The 22800-nt window shown below is 36.1% G+C and overlaps 1 protein-coding gene across 1 annotated transcript in view; it reads right to left on the reverse strand.

Annotated features, from left to right (window-relative positions):
* Window positions 1-553: 553 nt before the first annotated feature.
* ALX1 (ALX homeobox 1) overlaps window positions 554-22800 on the reverse strand; it is a 22416-nt gene continuing 169 nt past the window's right edge. Inside the window, exons 1-4 of the mRNA XM_069764398.1 lie at window positions 22620-22800; window positions 19614-19912; window positions 6122-6250; window positions 554-1039 (exon numbers count right to left, since the gene is read on the reverse strand). The exon at window positions 22620-22800 is cut by the window's right edge and continues 169 nt beyond it. Coding sequence (XP_069620499.1) covers window positions 719-1039; window positions 6122-6250; window positions 19614-19912; window positions 22620-22800 — 930 coding nt within the window. The 3' untranslated portion in view covers window positions 554-718. The remainder of the gene's footprint in view (window positions 1040-6121; window positions 6251-19613; window positions 19913-22619) is intronic.

Raw genomic sequence — 22800 nt, forward strand, 5'->3', positions numbered from 1 at the left:
TCACATGGCCTTTTTGACAAAAAAAATTAAAAAAGTTATGGCTCTGGGAAGAAGGGAATCAAAAATTGAAAATGCAAAACCAAAAAATACCTCTGGTCGGTAAGGGGTTAATGCTACATGTACAGATGTATATGTTTTATTTTTATTTTGGCTTGAAAAATCCTGAGAAGTATTTAGAGATGACCAGCTTTGAGAAAAAAAATATTTATTACACCTAACAGAGTAATACAAGGTGGTCATCTCAGGATGCCATGAGCCAGGAGGAAACGTAAGAAAGGATATGTCTGTAGATAAAAGAGATTTTACCAAAACCTTCTCACATGATGCAACAGAGAACCTCATGGCTCATCCTCAGCAGCAGTTTTAAGACTGTTTCATAGATCTGCTTTATTACTTTTAGCAAAAAAAAAATGGGTTAACAAATGAGACCTAAAAGTATTTGGAAAATGCAAAATTTCTATTTAAAATTTGGCAAACTGTAAATTAAAAATGTATATCCTTGTCCTGTTAAACATTCTGTAAAATATGATTATGACCTCAAATGTTTCAGGAATTTACTCTTTATTCTTACAAATGAAATAGTTTACAAGCTTTACAAAAATGCAACAACCATGAGTTGAACATCAACAACATAAACTTCACACTGCCTTTATACATCGTTAAATATTACAAAATAGTGTATTCATTTTAATTATTGCAAAAGTGAAATAACATTAATTTACATAGCCCAGGAGATATTTGCTGTGTGTTCTTTGGCTTTCATTCGAAGAACTGCGATGCTGGATGATCGCCTTTCAAATTCTGGTTTTGTTTCAAAAGAGTGTCCATTTGTAGAACCTGATAATAACGATTCAGTGAAGAAGTTGTTGAGTGGCATATGACTAAACTGGTTCTGGTGATTTGTAAAGCCAGCGTATGAGGAATCGGTGCGAGAAGAATGGGAGTAAGGGGACATGCAGGATGAAGGTTCACGAGGCAGCATGCAGGAAGTCACCACAGATCCTCCGCTTGGGTTACCTGTCCATAGGTTATTCTGTATCTAGAAAAATAAAGGAAGATATTCAGGATTTAAAAAAAAAAGCTTGAAGTCAAATTATGCAATTTAGAGACTATACATTTGTTAACCCATTATTTACCAATGTCCTTTTTTTTGGCGACGCCTAACCTTTAGCTTCAAGCAACTAATATTTTATAATTTTTATAATTAGGTCCAATCTTTTGTGTTGTGTTTGTAAAATGAATGTTTTCAAAATAGGAAATCATGTCATTGTCATTTTTAAATGAATATTGGGACGCCCTTCTCTGAAAAATCCGTTCTTGTAAAAATTTTAATTTGGCAAGTAATGGGTTAAGCATTTCAGAAACAACTTTCCTTGCTAAAACAGCTAAAACTTGCATTGCATAAATAGGACTTTAATGATTTTCTATTAATTATGTACAAACACATTAAGAACCACAGTAGCAAGGTTTATCTACCACTTGCTGAAAATTAAAATTAAAATTAAGACAAAAAGACTGTACCGTAAATGAATGCTGTATTAAAAAATTGTTATATTTCCTAACAATCACAGCAAAGTTTTTAAGAAAAGGATACATAGGCGTGAAAGTTGCATGGATTTCTTAGCTTTTTCCCATTTATATAATATTCATCAAATAACTGAACCCACTCTTAGTCAGCAAGAATACTAATTTGATTGCACTGAAACTCTGGGTTCTGTGTTTGGCTTTGGTGCTTCTGCCTGTAGAGAGCACTTAATACATTTTCTACCCAATAGAAAGGGCAGTCCATAAATAAGTGTATTACTTGTTTCTTGTAAATTAAGCACTGTGCAATAAAAAATATTTACAATACACTTAATGTACATATATATATGTGGGTGGGTGGGTGTATATATATAATGCTTTCAAGATGTATTCTACTGGGTCACCTTGCTTGGGAATATAACTAAACGATCCGTAAAACTGCAATCTTTTGAATTTTTCTGCCTAGAAATCATACAAACTAAGTGCTAAGGGTGCTAAAACCCAGACTTTCTTGTGAAGCTACATTAATACCCATAAAGATATTAGAACAATTATTTCTAGGCGATTTCTGTGTATTTAACATGCCATAGTGAGATTTCCATGCCGACTTTATCTATATCCACATATTATACTAAATATAGATAGTATAATATTAATTTACATCCATTTGATAGCAATTTTTGATAACAAGTTATATGCTAAAGTGATAGACACACTTAAGAATACAGTGCACAATGCAATATATAAACATAGCAATATAAAGTCGATAACTTTGCACTTAACACATTATTGTATAAAAAAGCTACAAATATTTTCAATGGTCTTCAATGGGAATTTAAAGCACCAGTACATTGGGATTTTTTTTATCGCTTCTAATCGAAGGTCCATGACCCGATCATTATACTCACCTGCTACTGTCTTTAACTCTTATCAGCGCCGGCCCAATCCTACAGAGCCATCTTGTGACCACAACTTCTGACTGGCCACAAGTCAGAAGTTACGGTCACAAGCTCTCGATGCAAGTTTATAAAAACCAGGTCGAGGCTCTCATAGACTTACATTGAAAAGTGACCTTTGGCTTTCACTTCAAGAAAGACTGCAGCTATCCAGCAGGTCACAAATATCTGAAGACCGATGGAAGCGGTGGCAATAGAAGGTGAAGACAGCCGTGGGTAACTAGAATACTTTGGACAGGAACCTTAGATTCGAAGCACCACTCCATCACCGCAATAAAAAAAAAACTGGAGTGGTGGTTTAAGTTTTTCTGCACCATGTGCAGCTCGTTATATATCAATTTAAAGTTTGCAACTACATGTGCTGGTCAGTTGGTAGTATTGGTAGTACATTGCATATAGTAGTTTTCAATACAGTGACAGCAGAGAATGTAGGGCAGGAGCACTAGTCTATAGTGGTCAACGTTAGAAAGAATCAGATTTTTCAGTTATAAACATTATTGGAGCTTTTTAGGTGTAACTTGAAGCTCCTGGAATTTAAGTCGAGATTTGTACGTCAGTTTTTGTTCCAATAAGTTAAAAACATGGCTTTTTTTAGTGTGCTACCTCATTTGATACAGTATGATTAACCGATTCATTACACATATATTAATAAAAAAAAATTCCTTTCCATTAAAGTGTCAAATGTAAACAGAACATCGATGACATCCATGAGTTATCTACTTTTCTTTAACAGTCCCTGCCATTGAATTGCATTGGTGAATTTGAGCTACGAAATGGACCGAACCAGGGAAACTTCTATTTTTATGGGGAACAATCAGTTCACAAAAAATGAACATGTCAAAAGGCAAATTCATTGTATTACGTACATCGCCTATCAGGTAAAAATAACAGATAGCACGGGTACTAAAAAAAAACACTAGCCCTAACACTAGATTTATTTTGGCAGAAGGGTTTTTGAGCACTCTTGGCTATTAGGGCATCGGTGGGACTGCTACCTATACACAACCTACAACTGAAGAATTTCATATGACCCAATTATTATTTTGAATAATAGTGGGAATTACGGTAATTATTTATTACACCTTGTCTGATCTATGTTGCACTTGTTACAATTCAAATAAATTGTCTTAGTTTGGATATTTTATTCAACATAATTTTTATTTTTAACTTGATATATAGTAAATGACATGAAAGAAATGGATAAAAAAGTTATTAACATTGAAACATATAAATAACGTGCAGCATAAATTCGCACCAATGATTTCGGTCCCGAAAACCAAGCATATATCTATTTCAGCATCAGCTCTTTGAAGAATAAGAAAAGATTGTCTTGCATTTGAAAAAAGGAGAAACGCAGAATAGTCATTGAAAAAGAATGAAAACAGATGTATTGGCTGGAAAAGGTTATTTTAAGCAATCCTTTGCCACTTGGGGCCAAGGTTTAGTAAAAAAAAAAAGTCCCCAAAGGTACAATACTATCTTATATCCAACAGTTTATTTATTCAGCAGTCAACAAAGCCAAAGGACCTACAGTAAAATACTTCAGAGCTTAAAGAATTTCGGTTGCTGTGCCTCCAGATTTGGCAGCTGTCGTCTTGTTTTCCCTCTAATGCTCGTTGTACATTAAGTCGATTTCTCACAGCAGAAAATGGTTAATGAAAATAAAGGGGCGAGTGACGGCACTGTTCTGTCTGCTCCGTCCCAGAAATGGTTAACGGAATGATGCATGAAGCTAATAAAGGTGTATACTTCACTGACTGCTGTAATATATTCCCAGTGGGAATGGGAACGATATTAAGATTAAAAGCAACAGAAATTAAAAAGTAGCTGATTTGGCCAAATTGGCATATTAAGCACATTTCTGTCACTGTACACCACCTGATAGCTGGCATACATGAACAGAAACAATTTGTACTCAAATTATGGCACATGTAATACAATTCGCACTGCACTTTTCTAAACTGTTAAGTTAGTCATAATTTTTGCTAAAACAACTAATGAATTTGGCATGTGGCATGGTATTTTCCTTTACAAAGTGACGAAACGTGAAATGTAGCAAAGGAAATGCTTGGATGACAAGTTAGGAGTAATGTGACTTGTAACAGCAATACACATCTTGTCATGTAACAGTGATACAGTAGAAAATATGCTGAAATCACACATTATATACTAGCATATTACAGGAACAAACATTTGTATTCTGTTTTTCTCACAATGGACTCAAATAACATACTCTATTATTAAATGGGTTGTCCGGTCTCAAATTATAAGTCTGCAGTCACTCTGATTGACTGAAGACTTATGAATCCCCCCAAAGCATGCACTGTGCACTGCAAGGATTCACCAGTTTCTGAGCCGGGAATGGCGGTGATCTATGCAATATGCAAAGTCCCTGTCAATGCCCGTCTAGTGGGCACCGCCTCACTCCCTACCCTTGTATTGAGCAAAGCCGTGCCCACTGGACAGCCTTGTCATTAGATTAGGAATCACAGTACTGTACACCTCTGTAAGTTTAAATATACATATAGAATAATGGAGTTTCTGGTTTAGTTCCTTATTCTAAGTCATGTGACAAGGCTCGTTAAAAGTTGGATATTGACTTTTAGGACTGCTATGTCCAATAGGGGGTACTAGAGTTCTAGTCCACTTCCTCTCTGAAGAGGCAATTTGCATACAAATTATTAGGTGATATTAGGTGAAATTCTTTATGTCATATCCACGTGTCTCCCGGGACGCTATAAATGTCGGGTAGCTTGTTTTTCACAGAAGTTAATAACCGGAACTGCAGACATGCAAGACCACTTTTTCATTTATTACCCTCTTTGATTGCAAAATATAGCTGCCACTTGAGCTGGTGGGGCAGAGATCCCAGTATTAGACAAAAGTGCGGAACTACATTAAAAAAATAAAATGCTGAATAACCGAAAGGTAGATTACTGACTATTGTTTATTGACCATGAATATAACCTTGAATGGTCGTCAATTACAAATGCATTTTTTTCTGTAAGCGTGGATTGCAGCCTGCTATCATTTACTGTACCAATATACATAATATTGCTGATATATTGTGGAGGACTCCATGCAAATTTGAGAAGCGCACCATTAAGTACCCAACTATAAGGCCATGTTCACACTTTCAGTATTTGGTGAGTATTTTACATTAGTATGTGTAAGCCAAAACCAGGAGTGGAACAATCAGAGGAAAAGTGTAATAGAAACACTAAAACAGATATATTGACTGTTCACATTGATCTTTGCTTTATAAATATCCTTTCAATCTCTAAATCTGCAGTAATATGCTTCCACTGGTGTTGAACACTTGTGATTAGAGTTGAGCGAATTTGTTCAGATTCGGTAGCTGAATCTGAATTTTCCATATTCGTGCCATTGGTACCCCATTCGTGTTGAATTTATGTTTGATGATCGCTTTCGAACATATTCCATAAATTCTACTCCCATTGACTCTAATGACATTCGGCTGTCTTCGATGAATATTGCAAAAACAATATTCACTGCCGATCGTATTCGGACCCAAATCCAAAGAAATTCGCTCACCTCTACTTGTGATGACATGTTAACATAGCAGTTCTGTATTCTGCACATTCTTCCTGATCAGTTACATTTTCAGCATTCATATTTACCTGTGGGTAGCTTTCACTCCTTGGCAGGACAGAAATATCATAAGTGGCAGCAAAGTGGCTTTTGGCTTGCTGAATCTGACCATAGCGTTCTCGTTTTCTCCACTTAGCTCTGCGGTTTTGAAACCAGACCTTAAACAGATAAAAGGTTTCACTCAGAAAGTGTATGATGAATGCAAAAGTATTACCACTAATTTATAAGCGAGCTGTACTGTAGCATTTGCCTCTCCACAGCGACATTATAGGACAACATAATCTGTGAGAAGTATATTTCCAAGAGCTTTGAGATGGTTTCTGTGTCTGGCAGTTTTATGTATGCAACCACAGCTCACTTGAATAGTGCCTTGTGGAAAGAAAACCACTTGGGCTGAGTGGTGAAGCTGTAGCTGCAGCCAAGATATGAAACTATGTCAGGAATCCATATTTCAATAATACAGCTTCAATTTTCATCTTTATTTCACCGTACTGATGTTTTCAAAGATACAGCTTTCAGAGTGTCATTTTGCCATATTTGCAGTGTTCATATTTTATCATAGGTGAGATAGATAGATAGATAGATAGATAGATAGATAGATAGATAGATAGATAGATAGATAGATAGATAGATAGATAGATAGATAGAGTTGTGCTCAAAAGTTTACATACTTCAGCAGAATTTTTGCTTTCTTGGCCTTTTTCAGAGAATATGAATGATGACACCAAAACTTTTTCTCCACTCATGGTTAGTGGTTGGGTGAAGCCATTTATTGTTTTCTCTTTTTAAATCATAATGACAACCCAAAGCATCCAAATGACCCTGATCAAAAGTTCACATACCCTGGTGATTTTAGCCTGATAACATGCACAGAAGTTGACACAAATGGGTTTGAATGGCTACTAAAGGTAACATCCTCACCTGTGACTTGTTTGTTTATAATCAGTGTGTGCAAAAAAGCTGAGTGAGTTTCTGGGATCCAGACAGACTCTTGAATTTTTCATCCAGCCACTGACATTTCAGGATTGTGAGTTAAGTGGAAAGCAAAAGAATTGTCAATGGATCTATGGGAAAAGGTAGTTGAACTGTATAAAACAGGAAAGGGATACAAAAAGATATCAAAGGAATTGATAATGAAAGTCCACAGCGTTCAAACTGTGATTAATAAATGGAAAGTCAGGGGCTCTGTAAAAATAAAACCACCGTCAGGTAGACCAATAGAGATGTCCTCCACAACTGCCAGGAAAATTGTTCGGGATGCAAAAAAAACCCACAAATAACATCAATTGAAATTAAGGATTCTCTGAAAATAAGCGATGTGGCTGTTTCAAGATGCACAATATGGAGGCTCTTGAAGAAAAATGGGCTGCATGGTCGAATCGCCAGAAGAAAGCCATTACTGTACAAAAGCAACAAAGTATCTCACCTACAATACACAAAACAGCACAGAGACAAGCGTCAAAACTTCTGGAACAAGGTAATTTGGAGTGATGAGACCAAAATTTAACTTTTTCACAATGGAAGTGGATCGCTGATGTTTTGGGGATGTGTGAGCTCCAAATGCACAGGAAATTTGGTCAAAGTTGAAGGAAAGATGAATGCGGCACATTATCAGCAAATACTGGAGGCAAATTTGCACTCATCAGCTAGGAAACTGCACAAGGAACGTATTTGGATGTTCCAACATGATAATGAACCAAAACACAAGGTCACGTCAACCTGTCACTGGCTACAGGAGAACAAAGTGAAGGTTCTGGAGTGGCCATCTTAGTCTCCTGACCTCAATATCTTTGAGCCACTGTAGGGAGATCTCAAGTGTGCAGTTCATGCTAGTAGGCAGCCCAGGAATTTATAGGAACTGGAGGCTTTTTGCCCAGAATAGTGGGCATCTGAGGAAATAAAGAACCTCATCCACAACTGCTACAAAAGATTTCAAGCTGTCATTGATGTTAGAGGGGGCTATACATGGTATTAAGAAATGGTGTATGTGCAGTTTTGATCAGGGTCATTTGGATGTTTTGAGTTATCACTGTGATTTAAAAAGAGAAAACACAATAGTTTGGCAATAAATGGCTTCACCCAACCACTAACCATGAGTGGAGAACAAGTTTTGATGTTATCATTCATATTATCTGAAAAAAGGCCAAGAAAGCAAAAATTCTGCCGATGTATGTAAAGTTTTGAGCAGATAGATAGATATATATATGAGATAGATAGATATGGAATAGATAGATAGATAGATAGATAGATAGATAGATAGATAGATAGATAAATAGATATGGGATAGATAGATAGTTAATTAGATAGATAGATAGATAGATAGATAGATAGATAGATAGATAGATAGATAGATAGATAGCAAACAAATGGAACAGCTCTTCTTTCTTTGCAAAAGCAATATTAAAATAGAATCAATAATTATCAAAGAATAAGGTGGACTTTATTGGCCCTGATGTTGTGGCAATGTTTCGGTTACCATGAACCTTTTACAAGTTTCATTTTATATTGATAGATAGATAGATAGATAGATAGATAGATAGATAGATAGATAGATAGATGCAGTAGATAGATAGATAGATAGATAGATAGATAGATAGATAGATAGATAGATAGATAGATAGATAGATATTGAACACGTTTTATAACAATGTAAGGCAATTAACAGGTAGTATAAATGTAGACTGTCTAAAAATGCAAAATGTGTATTATCCATGCATCAGTTTACTCTGTCTAAAATTTGCCACTAGAGTCAAGGTAATCTTGTAGTTCAGACAGATTTGCTCGAACAGGTAAACAGATTCTAATTAGACCCAAAAAATAGCCCTGCTAGGATGCTTATTATGCTTTGGGCTTTGAATAGACTTCTGAGCATAATAAGTAAAGGGAAGGGAAGGGTTTAAAAAAAATTTAAAATACTATACAAATCTATCCTAGGCCTTCAACTAACTTTTTAGCCTATTTCTAAAGCATCCACAGTTTCCCTGGTCTCCCACACGGGTTTTCGGTACTTCTGACACTGTTGTCTATTCAGTCACATGGGTGCCATGCATCTCATTGATCATATAGGCCTCAATAATGACAGCCTAACCATTGTAATGTAAATTACCCTGATAACAACTTGTTCTTCCACACACTTCCTTTCAATTATCAGGATGACAATGTCGGCTCATGTATGATGTCTGCTGTGCATTATACCCTACAAAGTGTATTCATTCCAGTGTGTTCCTTTGGGTCAGTTTAGTCTTTCATCAAACTTTCCAGCACTTGCCACCATATGATAATCAGTAAATGGAATTGACAACTGGCAGTAATTATACCGGTCTGCCTTGGTGACATAAGACATGGAGAACCCCAGGCAAAAGTAAGAGGCCTACCAGTGAGCCTGCCACCACCAATCAACATTTTCATGGGCTGCAGTTCAATACAAACTACAAATAGAAGTTCTGAAGTTTACACTTTTTTTTATTATTTTTGTGTTTTTCCTTCTACTGACAAAATGACAAAGAACAGCAATGTGATTATTTATAAAGGAAAACACTTTACTACTTGGGATTTCTATGTGAAAACAGCTGTCATGCCTCTTGAGGCACAAACTGTACATAAGCATAATGAAAGTAGGGGTTCTCGGGTTTAGAAAAATAGTTAAAAGTTAATATGCATGTTGATTTTTCAATATGCACGAAGGATCTGTATGCATCTTTATTTTAGCACACCAAAAAGTCAATAGGTTGAATGTTAAAAACACATTTTTTGCTTTTTCCATAGTGTTTTTGCTCCATTTTTTACATATGTATTGTGCCAGCAAAAACAGCAAAAAATAGTTAATACATTAGCCATAAACTGAACAAACATGAACAACCGCAATGTTTTTTTAGCAACAAAGTTTTTTTTTTGCTTTAACTAATTGTATTTTATCGTTACTGATAGGAAAGAGTTCTTGACCAACACATTAATTCTTAGAGTTATAAATCACTTCTACATATAGCCAATATAAAAAAAAATGTTATAAAAACACTGGAGAAAAACCCTATATTGTAATCTGCGCTAGCCCTTTAAGTCCAAGCATGTCATACAAATATATTGATAGCAAATGGAATTTTTATTAACTAAACATGTTGAATTTTTACACCTTGCTTCACCAAAAGAATCTGGGATATGTTTCTAATAACAAATTGGCAGTAAAACCGGCATTCAATTTGACAAATACATTACCATAAGATCCAGCCCATAAATATACGCTCGGGTTCACACTAGTGATCATGTAGCAGGTATTTATCTATTTATTGTTCCTGCTTTTTGGGGGTTTATTTTTTATTGTAAAACTGATCCAAACTGAATGCAACCGAAAGCATGAAACTGGTTTTAGTGTTCATCAGTTTTCAATGAATTCTTTCCATTTTTTTTATATGAAACCCTGAGAAACAGCGTGCTCTATTTTTTCCATGTGTGCAATTCGCAAATTTTGCAATTTCACTAGTATTTTTTTTTGCAAATTTTTTTTTTTTACAATTATTGGTTATAAATATTTTAGGCTGAGAAAGACAATGTTTTAGTCCGTTCTTCAATCTAATAATTTTGTAGCAAAAATATAACAAATTTTTGGCCAAACTGATGCAAACTAGTTTTAATCACATATTAATTATTGTTAATCACTATCTATATATATAAAACTCAAAATCTGTAGTAGCCCACTCTATACAAATCCACAGTTCTCGCCCGATTTGGGTGATATTTGGCACGCCCCCTCTCCACCCACAGGAGCAGAATACTGCCCACGAAGTTAGGCCCTATACATATAATGGGGAAAAGTGAAATCTGTAGTAGCCCGCTCTATACATATCCACAGTTCTCGTAAGATAATATTTTCCAAAACATTAAAAAAAAAAAATACAAAGACTTAGGTTAATATGACATTCATCCTATAGAAATGAATGTGATCCGTTTTTTTGACCTGGTTTTCTTTCCATAACAAAAAATTATGTTTTTGCTTTTTTATCATGTCAAAAAATAAAAATGAATACCGATTGAATTAACACTGTATTTATGTATCAGGTTGCATCACATAGAAATGAACTAAATATATGATAATGCATTGGAATAATTTCTACTTGCATATTATAAGGGATGGAAGACCTCTCATATGAGAAGTTGGAAAAGTTGGGCTTGTTTAGCTTAGAAAAAAGATGCCTCAGAGGAGATCTCATATACATGTATAAATATATGTGTGGTCAGTACAAAACACTGGCACATGACTTGTTCCTTCCAATGACTTTCCTGAGGACTAGGGGGGCACTCATTACAGATGGAAGAAAGGCGATTCCGATAGCTAAATAGGAAAGGGTTCTTTACAGTTAGAGCAGTCAGAATGTGGAATGCCCGACCAGAGGAGGTAGTAATGGCAGACACTAAAACAGCTTTTAAAAAAGGCTGGATGATCTCCTCGATACAGATAACATTGCGGGTTATAGTGAAATTACTGACGAAATGTACAATTGGTGGAGAAAGGTTGAACTTGATGGAACTAGCTCTTTTTCAACCTATGTAACTATGTAACACAGTAATTCTTCATTTTACCCCACTCTTAGAACTATTTGATACAGTGCAAATTTAGGAAGTGTTTCACATCCACACTTTTAAGAAACAATGAGGCATGCACTGAAAAAGAAAATATAATATTTTCCATTATTCTTTTCCATGTTTAGTTTCTTGATTTTTACCTTAAAAAAACCCAAGTAAAAAAACTCAGGTTGCATCTGAACTACTCAAAAGTGTTCCTAAAAAGGTCTATTGATTTTGAATGATTTCCTTAACAAAAGTCTGTCTTCTATCTTCGTATCCCTGCTGAGCACACCGTCCATCAGTGTATAATCATTATCATCGTTGAATTCAGTACTAAAACATTATATAGACTGGAATATTCAGGTAATATTTCACATGACGCCTAACTACTGCACTGCCTTAAATTTGTTTATAGCTGACTTTATAAAGGGCACTTTTCTTTTATGGAGCTAGTGACATGTTTTGTTAAAAAAAAAAAAAAGAACAGAGCTTTCTAACAAATAGAAAATAATTCCTACAGGAATAAAACTGATGTCAAAATAGAGTTTGTATTAATTCTATTATATTTTTATAGGAACTATTTTCAAATGTAAGTAAAATGTATAGCATCTTATGAGGAACCTGACAGAGGATTCACGGGTAGCATGAATCAGACGCTGGTTGCGCTTCTGTAGTTGTTCGTGTTTAAGGCCGGGGTCACACTTGCGTGTGTAATGCGAGAAACTCGCACAAGTCGTGGAAGCTCAAGCTCAGTTTCTTATAACAATTTGGGAATTTACCATTGGGAATCTGATAGTGTAACTGATAACAGTGTTACCTATAAACGCTACTTTGCTGTCAAGTGGACCATATGACCATTGGGCATCATGTTGGGCACTATATTTGGACCTGTTTCTGGTTATGTTTTTTTCTTATTAGACAGACATTATTAATTGTCTACCTGATACATGTGAATACAGCTTTAGTGAGTCAGTCAGAATCAGCAATGTAAAGGAGGCATACAAGTACCAAGCCCACCAACATACTAGACAACAAGAGACCTGTCAGTATTACAATAGATATATTGCCATAGTAAAGCATGTGAGGCTGCTTTTTATAAAACCTTTCACAGGCCTTGTAAGCTTAGACTTAGATTTTTTGTCTACTCCAGTTTGTGTGTATCTGCTACATGTTTAAAATACAGGAACCGAACTGTGCAAAATGTATAAAAGTCGGGCCTAATCTGTCTAAAAGAAAAACTGTGTTCATTGTCCACGGCAACCAATCAGAGCCCAACTTACATTTCTTTAACTGCTGTAGCAAAATGAAAGCTGAAATGTGATTGGTTGCTTTGGGCAACAAAGACAGTTTCTTGTTTTGCTCTGTATGTCCACAAATGATGGCTGAATATGGTTATGGTGGCTGTGAATAGTGGAGACGTTTGAAGCATAAATATCTTATACATTTTGAGGCCATGTTCACACTTTGAGTATTTGGTGAGTTTTTTACCTCAGTATTTCTAAGCCAAAATCAGGAGAGGAACAGTCAGAGGAAAGGTATAATAGAAACACGTCACCACTTCTGTATTTATCACCCACTCCTGGTTTTGACTTACAAATTCTGAGGTAAAATACTGACCAAATACTGAACATGTGAACGTGGCCTTAGTGTATTTGTGCCAAACAGAATTTCTAAATTTGACACGTCACACTGTCTGTGGAATAGAGGAAAGCTATACAATCTAGGTGATGATATTAGCAAAGTCCAATGTATTTTTCTTTCCCCCTAATAATGACTATAATGTGATACAGATCCGACATGACATATGTAGCGCTGTCACAACCTACATCACACGTAATAAATAGGAAGCAGATTTCTTCCATTAGAAACCTGTTTTATTGGTACGATGTATTTACTTACAACTAGCCTTGCTGTTAAGAGAGTTTGTAGAAAATAACTCAATTAAGTTCAAAGCCAAAAACTGCTAAGCATAATGAAAAATTATCCCCTTAAGGTATACATAGCACGGCAACGCTGGTAATAGCGTCATTTCATGTGGGCCATTTTCAGCATCAGCTCTCATATGTATACAGCACCATCGTTCCCAGCGGACGGGAGGCCTCTTAGCTAAAGTCTATCTTCAAACGGTTAATAACGAGATTTACTGCTACCAAGAGACAATAAATATGGCACTGGTGAAATAAATGCCTAGGAATAAAAGAAAGGAAAAATTCAGCATGGTAAATGTATTCATCATGTCTGTGGGTGGAAAAAATATTTCCTGAAGTCTCCCCAGGGAACGTGGAGAACATGTTAGGAGAATTTAGTAATGAGACTCTTTCACTGGTGGAAAAAAGACCTTGACAATCTCCTTTAAATGGGTGCCAATTACTACACTGATGTGAAGCAGGAAAGGCGACCAGTGAGATAAATTAGGTACAGGTTTACTTCTGGTGAATGCTAGGGAGGCTACTATTAAACCTAATGATATGTTACACAGGGAAAAGGCACATGCGTGCGTTACGAAGGGCACTTAGAATGCCGGGGAACTGACTCCTCTCGTATGGCTTGGAGAACCTCAGATCTTGGCATAGCATGTGAAGCCATGTGGTACTTTGTCATTTTGGGGGACACGTTACTCCTCAAATCTGACATGCCACAGGTTATCTAGGCCCGATAAAACCACTACATTTCATGACAGTATGCTTAACACAAAGACATTCCTTTCGGATGACTGAACAATTCCAGAATCTATAATATGAAAACACACTACATCATCAATCTGTGGGAAGTAAAAATATAGAACACATGTGGGATTCACCGCTGAGCGAATCTGGACTAGACCTACACAGATCTGGGTAATCTACAATGGTCAAGCTGCATGAAGAAGACATCAGGAAGGCCGGTGGCACACTAATGGTTGTATTTAGGCTTTTACTCATTTAACAAAAATATAAATGAAAAACTATCTGTAAGAACTCGTATGAATTTTGATCTGATCCAATTCACAGGAAAATACATTTATTATCATCAGATTGGTCTAAATCTGTTTATTTTTTTTTTAATAAACATGGAAAAGAGCATTTTGATGAATGCAATATGTTGCACTTCAGTAGCAATGTGGCCTGTACAAATTAATATGATTTGTCAGGATTAGTTTTTTTGGACTAAACATAATGCTAAAATATTTGTATAAAAAAATGAATAACACCAAAAAGTTGGCTCTCGTATTTTAGACACACTTTAGACCCCTCACTAAAGTTTCTTCAAAGGAGGCAATGGCTTATTGGACTCCTAAAATTCACTAAATGAATTATTATTCTGTGATACAAGCTTGCTGCCAACTAATGCTGTAAACTAAGCCAACCAAGAGGTGGCATTTTCAGGAGAAAAGTCAAGAAAAATGCATATGTCTAGATGCATCACACAGCGTGTGCCACCATCAGAAATTGGAGTTTCTTCTTCTGCAAAGCTGGTCTTGTTTGAATTTATGGCAATTTTCCAGTGTTTGTGGGAAACATTCATGCCAAACATTGCGAATATGCTGCGATTTCATCAAATGAATGCTGTTTGTATGTTTTCCTTGTGTTTGAGCCCGTTTCATGCAGGTAATTTAGTTTTATTTCAAATTCCAAAGAGTGTACCGATAGGTTAGTTTTTAGGTGTAGGAGTAAGGAAATTAGATTGAGAGCTTCATCACGAATTCACGAATGTGAATAGCATCAATGTGTACTGTGCTCAAGAGTATGTTGGTGTTAGATAAACCCCCCCAAAAAAAATCAAACATGCTTTGAACAAAAGAGGACAATTTCATAATCAGACAAAATGATTAAGTTGCAAATTATATCATTCCAATCACTCAGAAACATCTTGCTGATGTATGTTTTTATACCTAAAAATTCCTAAACTTAGCACCGAAAACTGTGAAAAGTAATTTTAAAAACACGTGGATCTGACCTTTATGGCTTTTTCCTATCAGTTGCTTGAACGAGATTAATGTATTATTTTTACACTAGTGAGAAATGTTAGCTGAATGTGTAGAAGCCTGTTATGTATAATATCAGATTGAACTGTAAAGAAATAGACCAGATTCTGTCACTTTTTAGTAGTTTTTTTTTTTATAAAATATGTTCCAAAATAGTATAAGCAAGTTACATTTATAGGAAATATGTAAATTAAATAATAAAAAAAAATGCATATTTATTGCCTAATATCATTTTGCATCAGTATTTGTACTGTGAAACACTGGCACGTAAAACTGGCATTATGGTCTGTGTAAAGTAGCTGTACAATCCAAATATATTACATTAGTATTTGAATGTGAAAAAAAAAAATAACAGGAGTGGAGCCTGAGTCTACAGAGACAAGATCCAGAATGGAAAGATTTGCACCTCTTGTTTTTTTTGGCTTACAAATGCTGATGCAAAAAAGGGTCTAAATACATAAAATGAAAACATAAAACTGACCTAAGGGTCCTAAAAATAAAAATAATAATATTTTAAAACGGATTACATCATTTTCCGCAACAAGTTTAAAAAAAGTAAAAATATGGTAAAACAATGATTAAACATGGGATAATAATAATGATAATAATAATACATTCTAAGATATCTCTTGGTTTTATTTTTGGGCATTGGGTTTTCATTTATTTATTTTATGTGAACTAAAGAAATGAAGTTGGGTTTACACTTGTCTGTCTTTATGGGTTTTTTTTATCCTTACTATTTCCGTGGGATGGTTTATAATTGATTGTTTCTATTTAGGAACCATTTCACCATTTCTTATGGGGCCAGAGAATGGAGCATGCTATGTTTGGTAATACAAATAGAATTTTTAAAAAATAATCCACATTCATACCAATGGAATGTATCATTCAGACGACCGTTTTTCTCGCGTACAAGAAAAACGGGCCGATTATTTCGATCAGACTTTGATCAGTGTGTGGTCCGAGTTTCGTTAGTTTTTCTTGTGCATGAAGAAAAAAAAAATGTTTCACCACCTTCTCCTATGTGACAATCCGTGAAAATTGGACCACACTCGGATGTCACCCAATTCCTGTCCCATTTTTCATGGACCCGTAGACTTGCGTTGCCGATTGTGATCCAACACTTGGATAAAAATTGGACAAAAATTTTCACTATTTTGCAAGGAGCGCTCGGTCCGCGGAAAATCACGGACATGTGAATGACCCCATAGACTGTCACACGTACGAGTGCAATCCGTGAAAACCACAGATTAGCTCTCGTATGCAAAAAGAAAAAAAAAACAACAAATGTCTGAATGATCCTTTGTGGATATTGGTAACTTGCACACTTTTTGAACTTGTTACATGTCAAGTAAGAGAATCTTATATATATATATATATATATATATATATATGTGTGTGTGTATGTGGTGTTACTGCACAGCTCAGAGTCATCTGGCGTCATAGCGAAACGAATGCGAACAGAACACTTCCTTATTATATTGAAAGACTTATGTAAAGAAACCTATGCCCCTGATTCCGCTTATCACATCTATCAGGTAATCTTGTGTTTATGGAGCAGGAATAAAGCCCTGGTTAACCGGATAGATAGAAACTGATGCTGATCCCAGAGTATTCTGTAGGATCATCTCCAGTGATCCGGGGATCATTTGTTGCACTGGATTGTTTTTCTTGTGCATGCTGGTGCATTTGCTCCAGCTATGGGTGCTGGATAGCTGCACAAAGCACTCATCTCTGGTTATATCAGCCTCAGGCATACAACTGGCCATCCACAACTGTTGTACGGAAACCCAGCGTAAGGAAGAACTGCATCCGATTATTGGATCCAATAACAATTCTACTATACAAGGAATGACAAGTCCGCTGCAAAAGATGATACAGAACTAAGAGGGTCGCACATGAATGTGCTGCAATCACAAAGAAATGAAGGAAATATATTAGAATTTATGGTGGACACTTTGCATTTTACCCCAGGTGTTAACTCACCCAGCAGAAGACATAACTAACAAGTCACTAAAGGCCCAAAAATGGCTGAATTTACAGCGTTTAACACAACTGTTCTTCCTTCCTGTGTATATAAAACTTATATGGGGCAGCACGGTGGCTCAGAGGTTAGCACTGCAGACTTGCAGCGCTGGAGTCCTGGGTTCAAATCCGACCAAGGACAACATCTGCAAGGAGTTTGTATGTTCTCTCCGTGTTTGCGTGGGTTTCCTCCCACACTCCAAAGACATACTGATAGGGAATTTAGATTGTGAGCCCCATCAGGGACAGTGATGATAATGTCTGTAAAGTGTTGTGGAATTAATGGCGCTATATAAATGAGTAAAATAAATAAAAAATGAATAAGTCTATATATTCACACATGTACGTTTAAGCAATATTTGCTGCAGTTTTTGATACGAGCCATTACCGGAGTGGCTACAATATAGAGAGCAGTGTTAGGTCAGGCCCCAACTATGAGTTTTTGATGCTGCAGATTTTTATTGAGCCAAAAATGCAGCTTCTTACAGGTCCAATAAAGTGGATGCAACATAAACTGACCTGCTGTGTTTTGTTTTTTTGTAAATTTCTCTCGCAGTTACGCTGAGTTTTATGTCTGGATTTTCCCCCAGAATTTCATTAGATGCAGAAGTTCCTCAGGTAAAATTGCATATGCATTCTGACGTGGAAATGCACAAAAAACGCATGTAATCCACATAATACTGTGCAAGTAACATTTTCTCAAGGCCAAATACCAACAAATAATAAAATCAAAGCTGCTTTATATAAAACATGACTAAAAAAAATGCACTCAAAAACACAAGTACCCTAATAAAAATCTAAACATTAAAAAAAAATCTTTTACACCAAAAACTCACCAAATACTCATGGTGGGAACTTTGCCTAAAAGAGCATTTATACTGCCAGATAATCGTGAACAAATGTGATTAAAAACGATCATTTCACAATTATCTTGCTGTGTAAACAGGCTGGCGATCACCCAGTGATCAAGTAAACACTTCAAGGCGTGAAATGATCTTTTTCCAGCACAAAAAAATCATCAACGTCCCGTGTAATCCTAAACCTAGTATCGATCACTCGCTGAGTGATTAAAATGTCAAGTCTAACGATTTACTGCTTTTCCAATCATCATATTAGAATAAAAGTTATATTATTATGAATTATAATCCAGAAGATAATGTCTGTAAAGGGCTGTGGGATTAATGGTGCTATGTAAGTAAAATAAATAAATATATATATATATATATATATATATATATATATATATATATATCATAAAATAATATATCAGTAATCACATTATAATATTGCATACAATGGATTCACAAATATGGTAGCTAGACAACCCTGACAATTTGCAGGTATCTTCATCTATACAGTGTAATTGTATTCACATGTGTTTTGTGTCTTGCTTTGCTATTGTCTTGTGTTTATTACAGCACTTTTACTTTTTATCTGCAAAAACCATAATGACGCTACCCAGCTGGAATTATTCATAATTTATACAAAAAAAAATACAATCCAGAAAACTACTGGACTGGTAATAGAGGAGCAGCTCATTACTTCTGCATCATGTCTAATATTACAGGAAGCAAAGGCAGCCTAAAAAATAGAAATGACCATTGTGGCACAGTTTGGAGTGTTGTGCTCATCGTTACCCTATTTTATTGTAACTGAAAATGAACCTTGTGCTCCAACTTACTAGAGATATACGAATAGCTAGACAGACAAAGAGATGGCTGGATAGAAAGATAGATATGGTATAGATATATGTAGAGAATATCGGAAGCAGCACACTGTGTCCAGTGAAAGAAAATGTTGTTGAATAACCCAACATGCGAAGTTTCGGCTCCATGAGTGAGCCTTTATCTATGGGAGAAAGATGGGATAGATAGATAATAAATAGATAGATAGATGATAGATGGATAGATAGATAGATAGATAGATAGATAGATAGATAGATAGATAGATAGATAGATAGAGCCGGCACTCACCTGTACTCTGGCCTCCGTGAGCTCCGTCCTGAGCGCCAGCTGCTCCCGCACATACACGTCCGGATAGTGCGTCTTCTGGAAGACTTTCTCGAGCTCCTCCAGCTGCAGACTGGTGAAGGTGGTGCGGTGCCGCCTCTTCTTGCTGCTGGACACATTGCTGCTGTCACATTTATCTGCCAGCTCGTCCAGCTCCCCCTTCTCCTGCGGCTGCAGACCCTTCACCGGCGATCCGCGCACACTGCAGCAGGTCTCCAGGGGCACAGGCTGCTGCCCCTCCACCTTAGCCATGCCATAGTTCACTGCCATAGACGGAGACACAGATTGTATATTAAGTGTAGGTATAGGCAGCCTTCACTATGCGCGTGTGTGTGTGTGTGTAATGTATGTGTGTGTATGACTGATCAACTAATTAGCTATATATATGTACATATATCTTTATATCTGATCTATCTATATATTCATATATATGATCAACATGTTATCTGTCAATCTATAGATCTATTTGTTATATATACATCCATCTGATTTACCTATCTATATATACTATATACGTATGTATGATCCACCTGTTATTTATTTAAATAGATAGATCTGATCTGTTTTCTATCCATCTATCGTTCTATTCTATATGCAACCATCTATCTAATTGACCTATTATCTATGTCTATCTATCTATCTATCTATCTATCTATCCCATATCTATCTATCTATTATCTATCTATCCTATCTATCTGCCTATCTATCCCATATCTATGTATCTATCTATCCCACATCTATCTATCTATCTATCTATCTATCTATCTATCCCATATCTATCTATCCCATATCTATATATCACTTATCTATCTATCTATTATCTATCTATCTATCCATCTATCTATCTATCTATCCCATATCTATCTATCTATCTATCTATCCCATATCTATCTATCTATCTATCTATCTATCTATCTATCTATTATCTATCTATCTATCTATCTATCCATCCCATATCTATCTATCTATCTATCTATCTATCTATCTATCTATCTATCTATCTATCATCTATCTATCTATCTCTCATATCTATCCATCTATCTATCTATATATCCCTTATCAATCTATCTATTATCTATCTATCCATCTATCTATCTCTCTATCACCTAGCTATCTTTGCAGCACGATTGATGGGCATATATTGGCACAGCCATGCTTCCTGATCACCGTGGCCGACAGTCGCCATCCAGGGAGCCCCTCAGTGTCTCCAGCTCCCGGGATGGGGGGCACAGCCGCTCCTGATACCGGCAGGTCCTTATGTGATTGCACTGACTGCTCCCCCCTATGGTCTCCAGCTTCTGCAGCCTTCCCGGTGCCCGGGGTTACTGTATCATATCTGCCACATTCCGGTGAATCCCGTGTACCGGACACTGAGCGCTGTCAGCGGCTGAGGACTCGCAGACGGTTATTTTTTCCATTTACCGCACATTCTCAGTAATTGATTAAAATTCTTTAATTCTTTGATTTCCCTAATTTCTCACATACAACCGAAAAGTTAAATAAAGGAAGAGGAAATGTGTTTTCCAACATTATTTGCCAGAACAGATTACTAACACAGAAGATCCATGTGCCAGATCCTGCCGATCATGGCCCCTAGTTCTAGTTCAGCTACTTCATGAACTACAATAAATCATTGCTTGGCATTCTGACTGCAGAGACCACCACTGATATCTCATGGGATGGGGATGAAATATAATAAGAGTGAAATAGATGATAGAGATAGATAGATAGATAGATAGATAGATAGATAGATAGATAGATAGATAGATAGATAGATAGATACAGTAGATAGATAGATAGATAGATAGATAGATAGATAGATAGATAGATAGATAGATAGATAGATACAGTAGATAGATAGATAGATAGATAGATAGATAGATAGATAGATAGATAGATAGATACAGTAGATAGATAGATAGATAGATAGATAGATAGATAGATAGATAGATAGATACAGTAGATAGATAGATAGATAGATAGATAGATAGATAGATAGATAGATAGATAGATAATTAAAGAAAATTTGGCAGCACTACCAATAAAAACGGGTGCAATAAAACCTGTTAAGGTGATGTCCAAACCTCCAAAGTATAAAATCATAAAAAAACAGGCAGCACTCCAAAAATCAAAATGAAAAACCGTGGCTTTACTGATCCATTAGCAGCAACGTTTCGGCAGATTTATCTTTCTCTACTAATTTTGATTTTCGGAGTGCTGCCTGTTTTTTTCTGATTTTCTTATTAGATAGATACATAGATAGATAGATAGATAGATATGGGATAGATAGATAGATAGATAGATAGATAGATAGATAGATAGATATGGGATAGATAGATAGATAGATAGATAGATAGATAGATAGATAGATAGATAGATAGATAGATAGAAATATATGGGATAGATAGATAGATAGATAGATAATAGATAGACAGATAGATAGGATAGATAGATAATAGATAGATAGATAGATAGATATGGGATAGACAGATAGATAGATAGATAGATAGATAGATAGATAGATAGATAGATAGATAGATAGATATGGGATAGATTGATAGATAGATAGATAGATAGATACCGATGATGAGGGTGATCGTAAAGCTTAATATAGAAAATATATGTCCAGTTTAATATATATAGATGTAAAACAATTCAAACGTTGTGCTATTATATTCAATTGGTTAATTAATATTTGTTGATATAGGTTTCTTACAAATGTTTCTTACATAGGTTTCTTACAAATGTTTTCTAATCATAAATCATAAGAAAATAATACAGTTGTCATCTCGTCCTATGCAGCCATGTCTTCCACAGGACATATTACAGGCCTGGGCTGATGGGGCCATTACAGGCAGTGGTGGTCGCTGCTGGTGTTATTCTATTACGTGAGACCCCATCGTACAATGCGGGGGGCTCCGCAGTTATTACAGTCTCGCCTGTTAACCTGTTCGCCGCCACACGTCTTACCATTGCTGTCTTGGCAGGGGGAGCTCCTGTCTATCCGCCCATGGTGCTCGCTCCTCTGGATGGCACTGAAGGCCTGCACACACTTGCCCACTGGGGTCTTGCTGTAGTAAGAGTCATTGTCCAGCGTGTCCATAACGTGGTCCAGTGCGCCCCCCGCCCCCAGGTAGAAGTCGCTGCCAAC

The sequence above is a fragment of the Ranitomeya imitator genome, chromosome 4 (genome assembly GCF_032444005.1).
Source record: "Ranitomeya imitator isolate aRanImi1 chromosome 4, aRanImi1.pri, whole genome shotgun sequence".
NCBI classification, from domain to species: domain Eukaryota; kingdom Metazoa; phylum Chordata; class Amphibia; order Anura; family Dendrobatidae; genus Ranitomeya; species Ranitomeya imitator.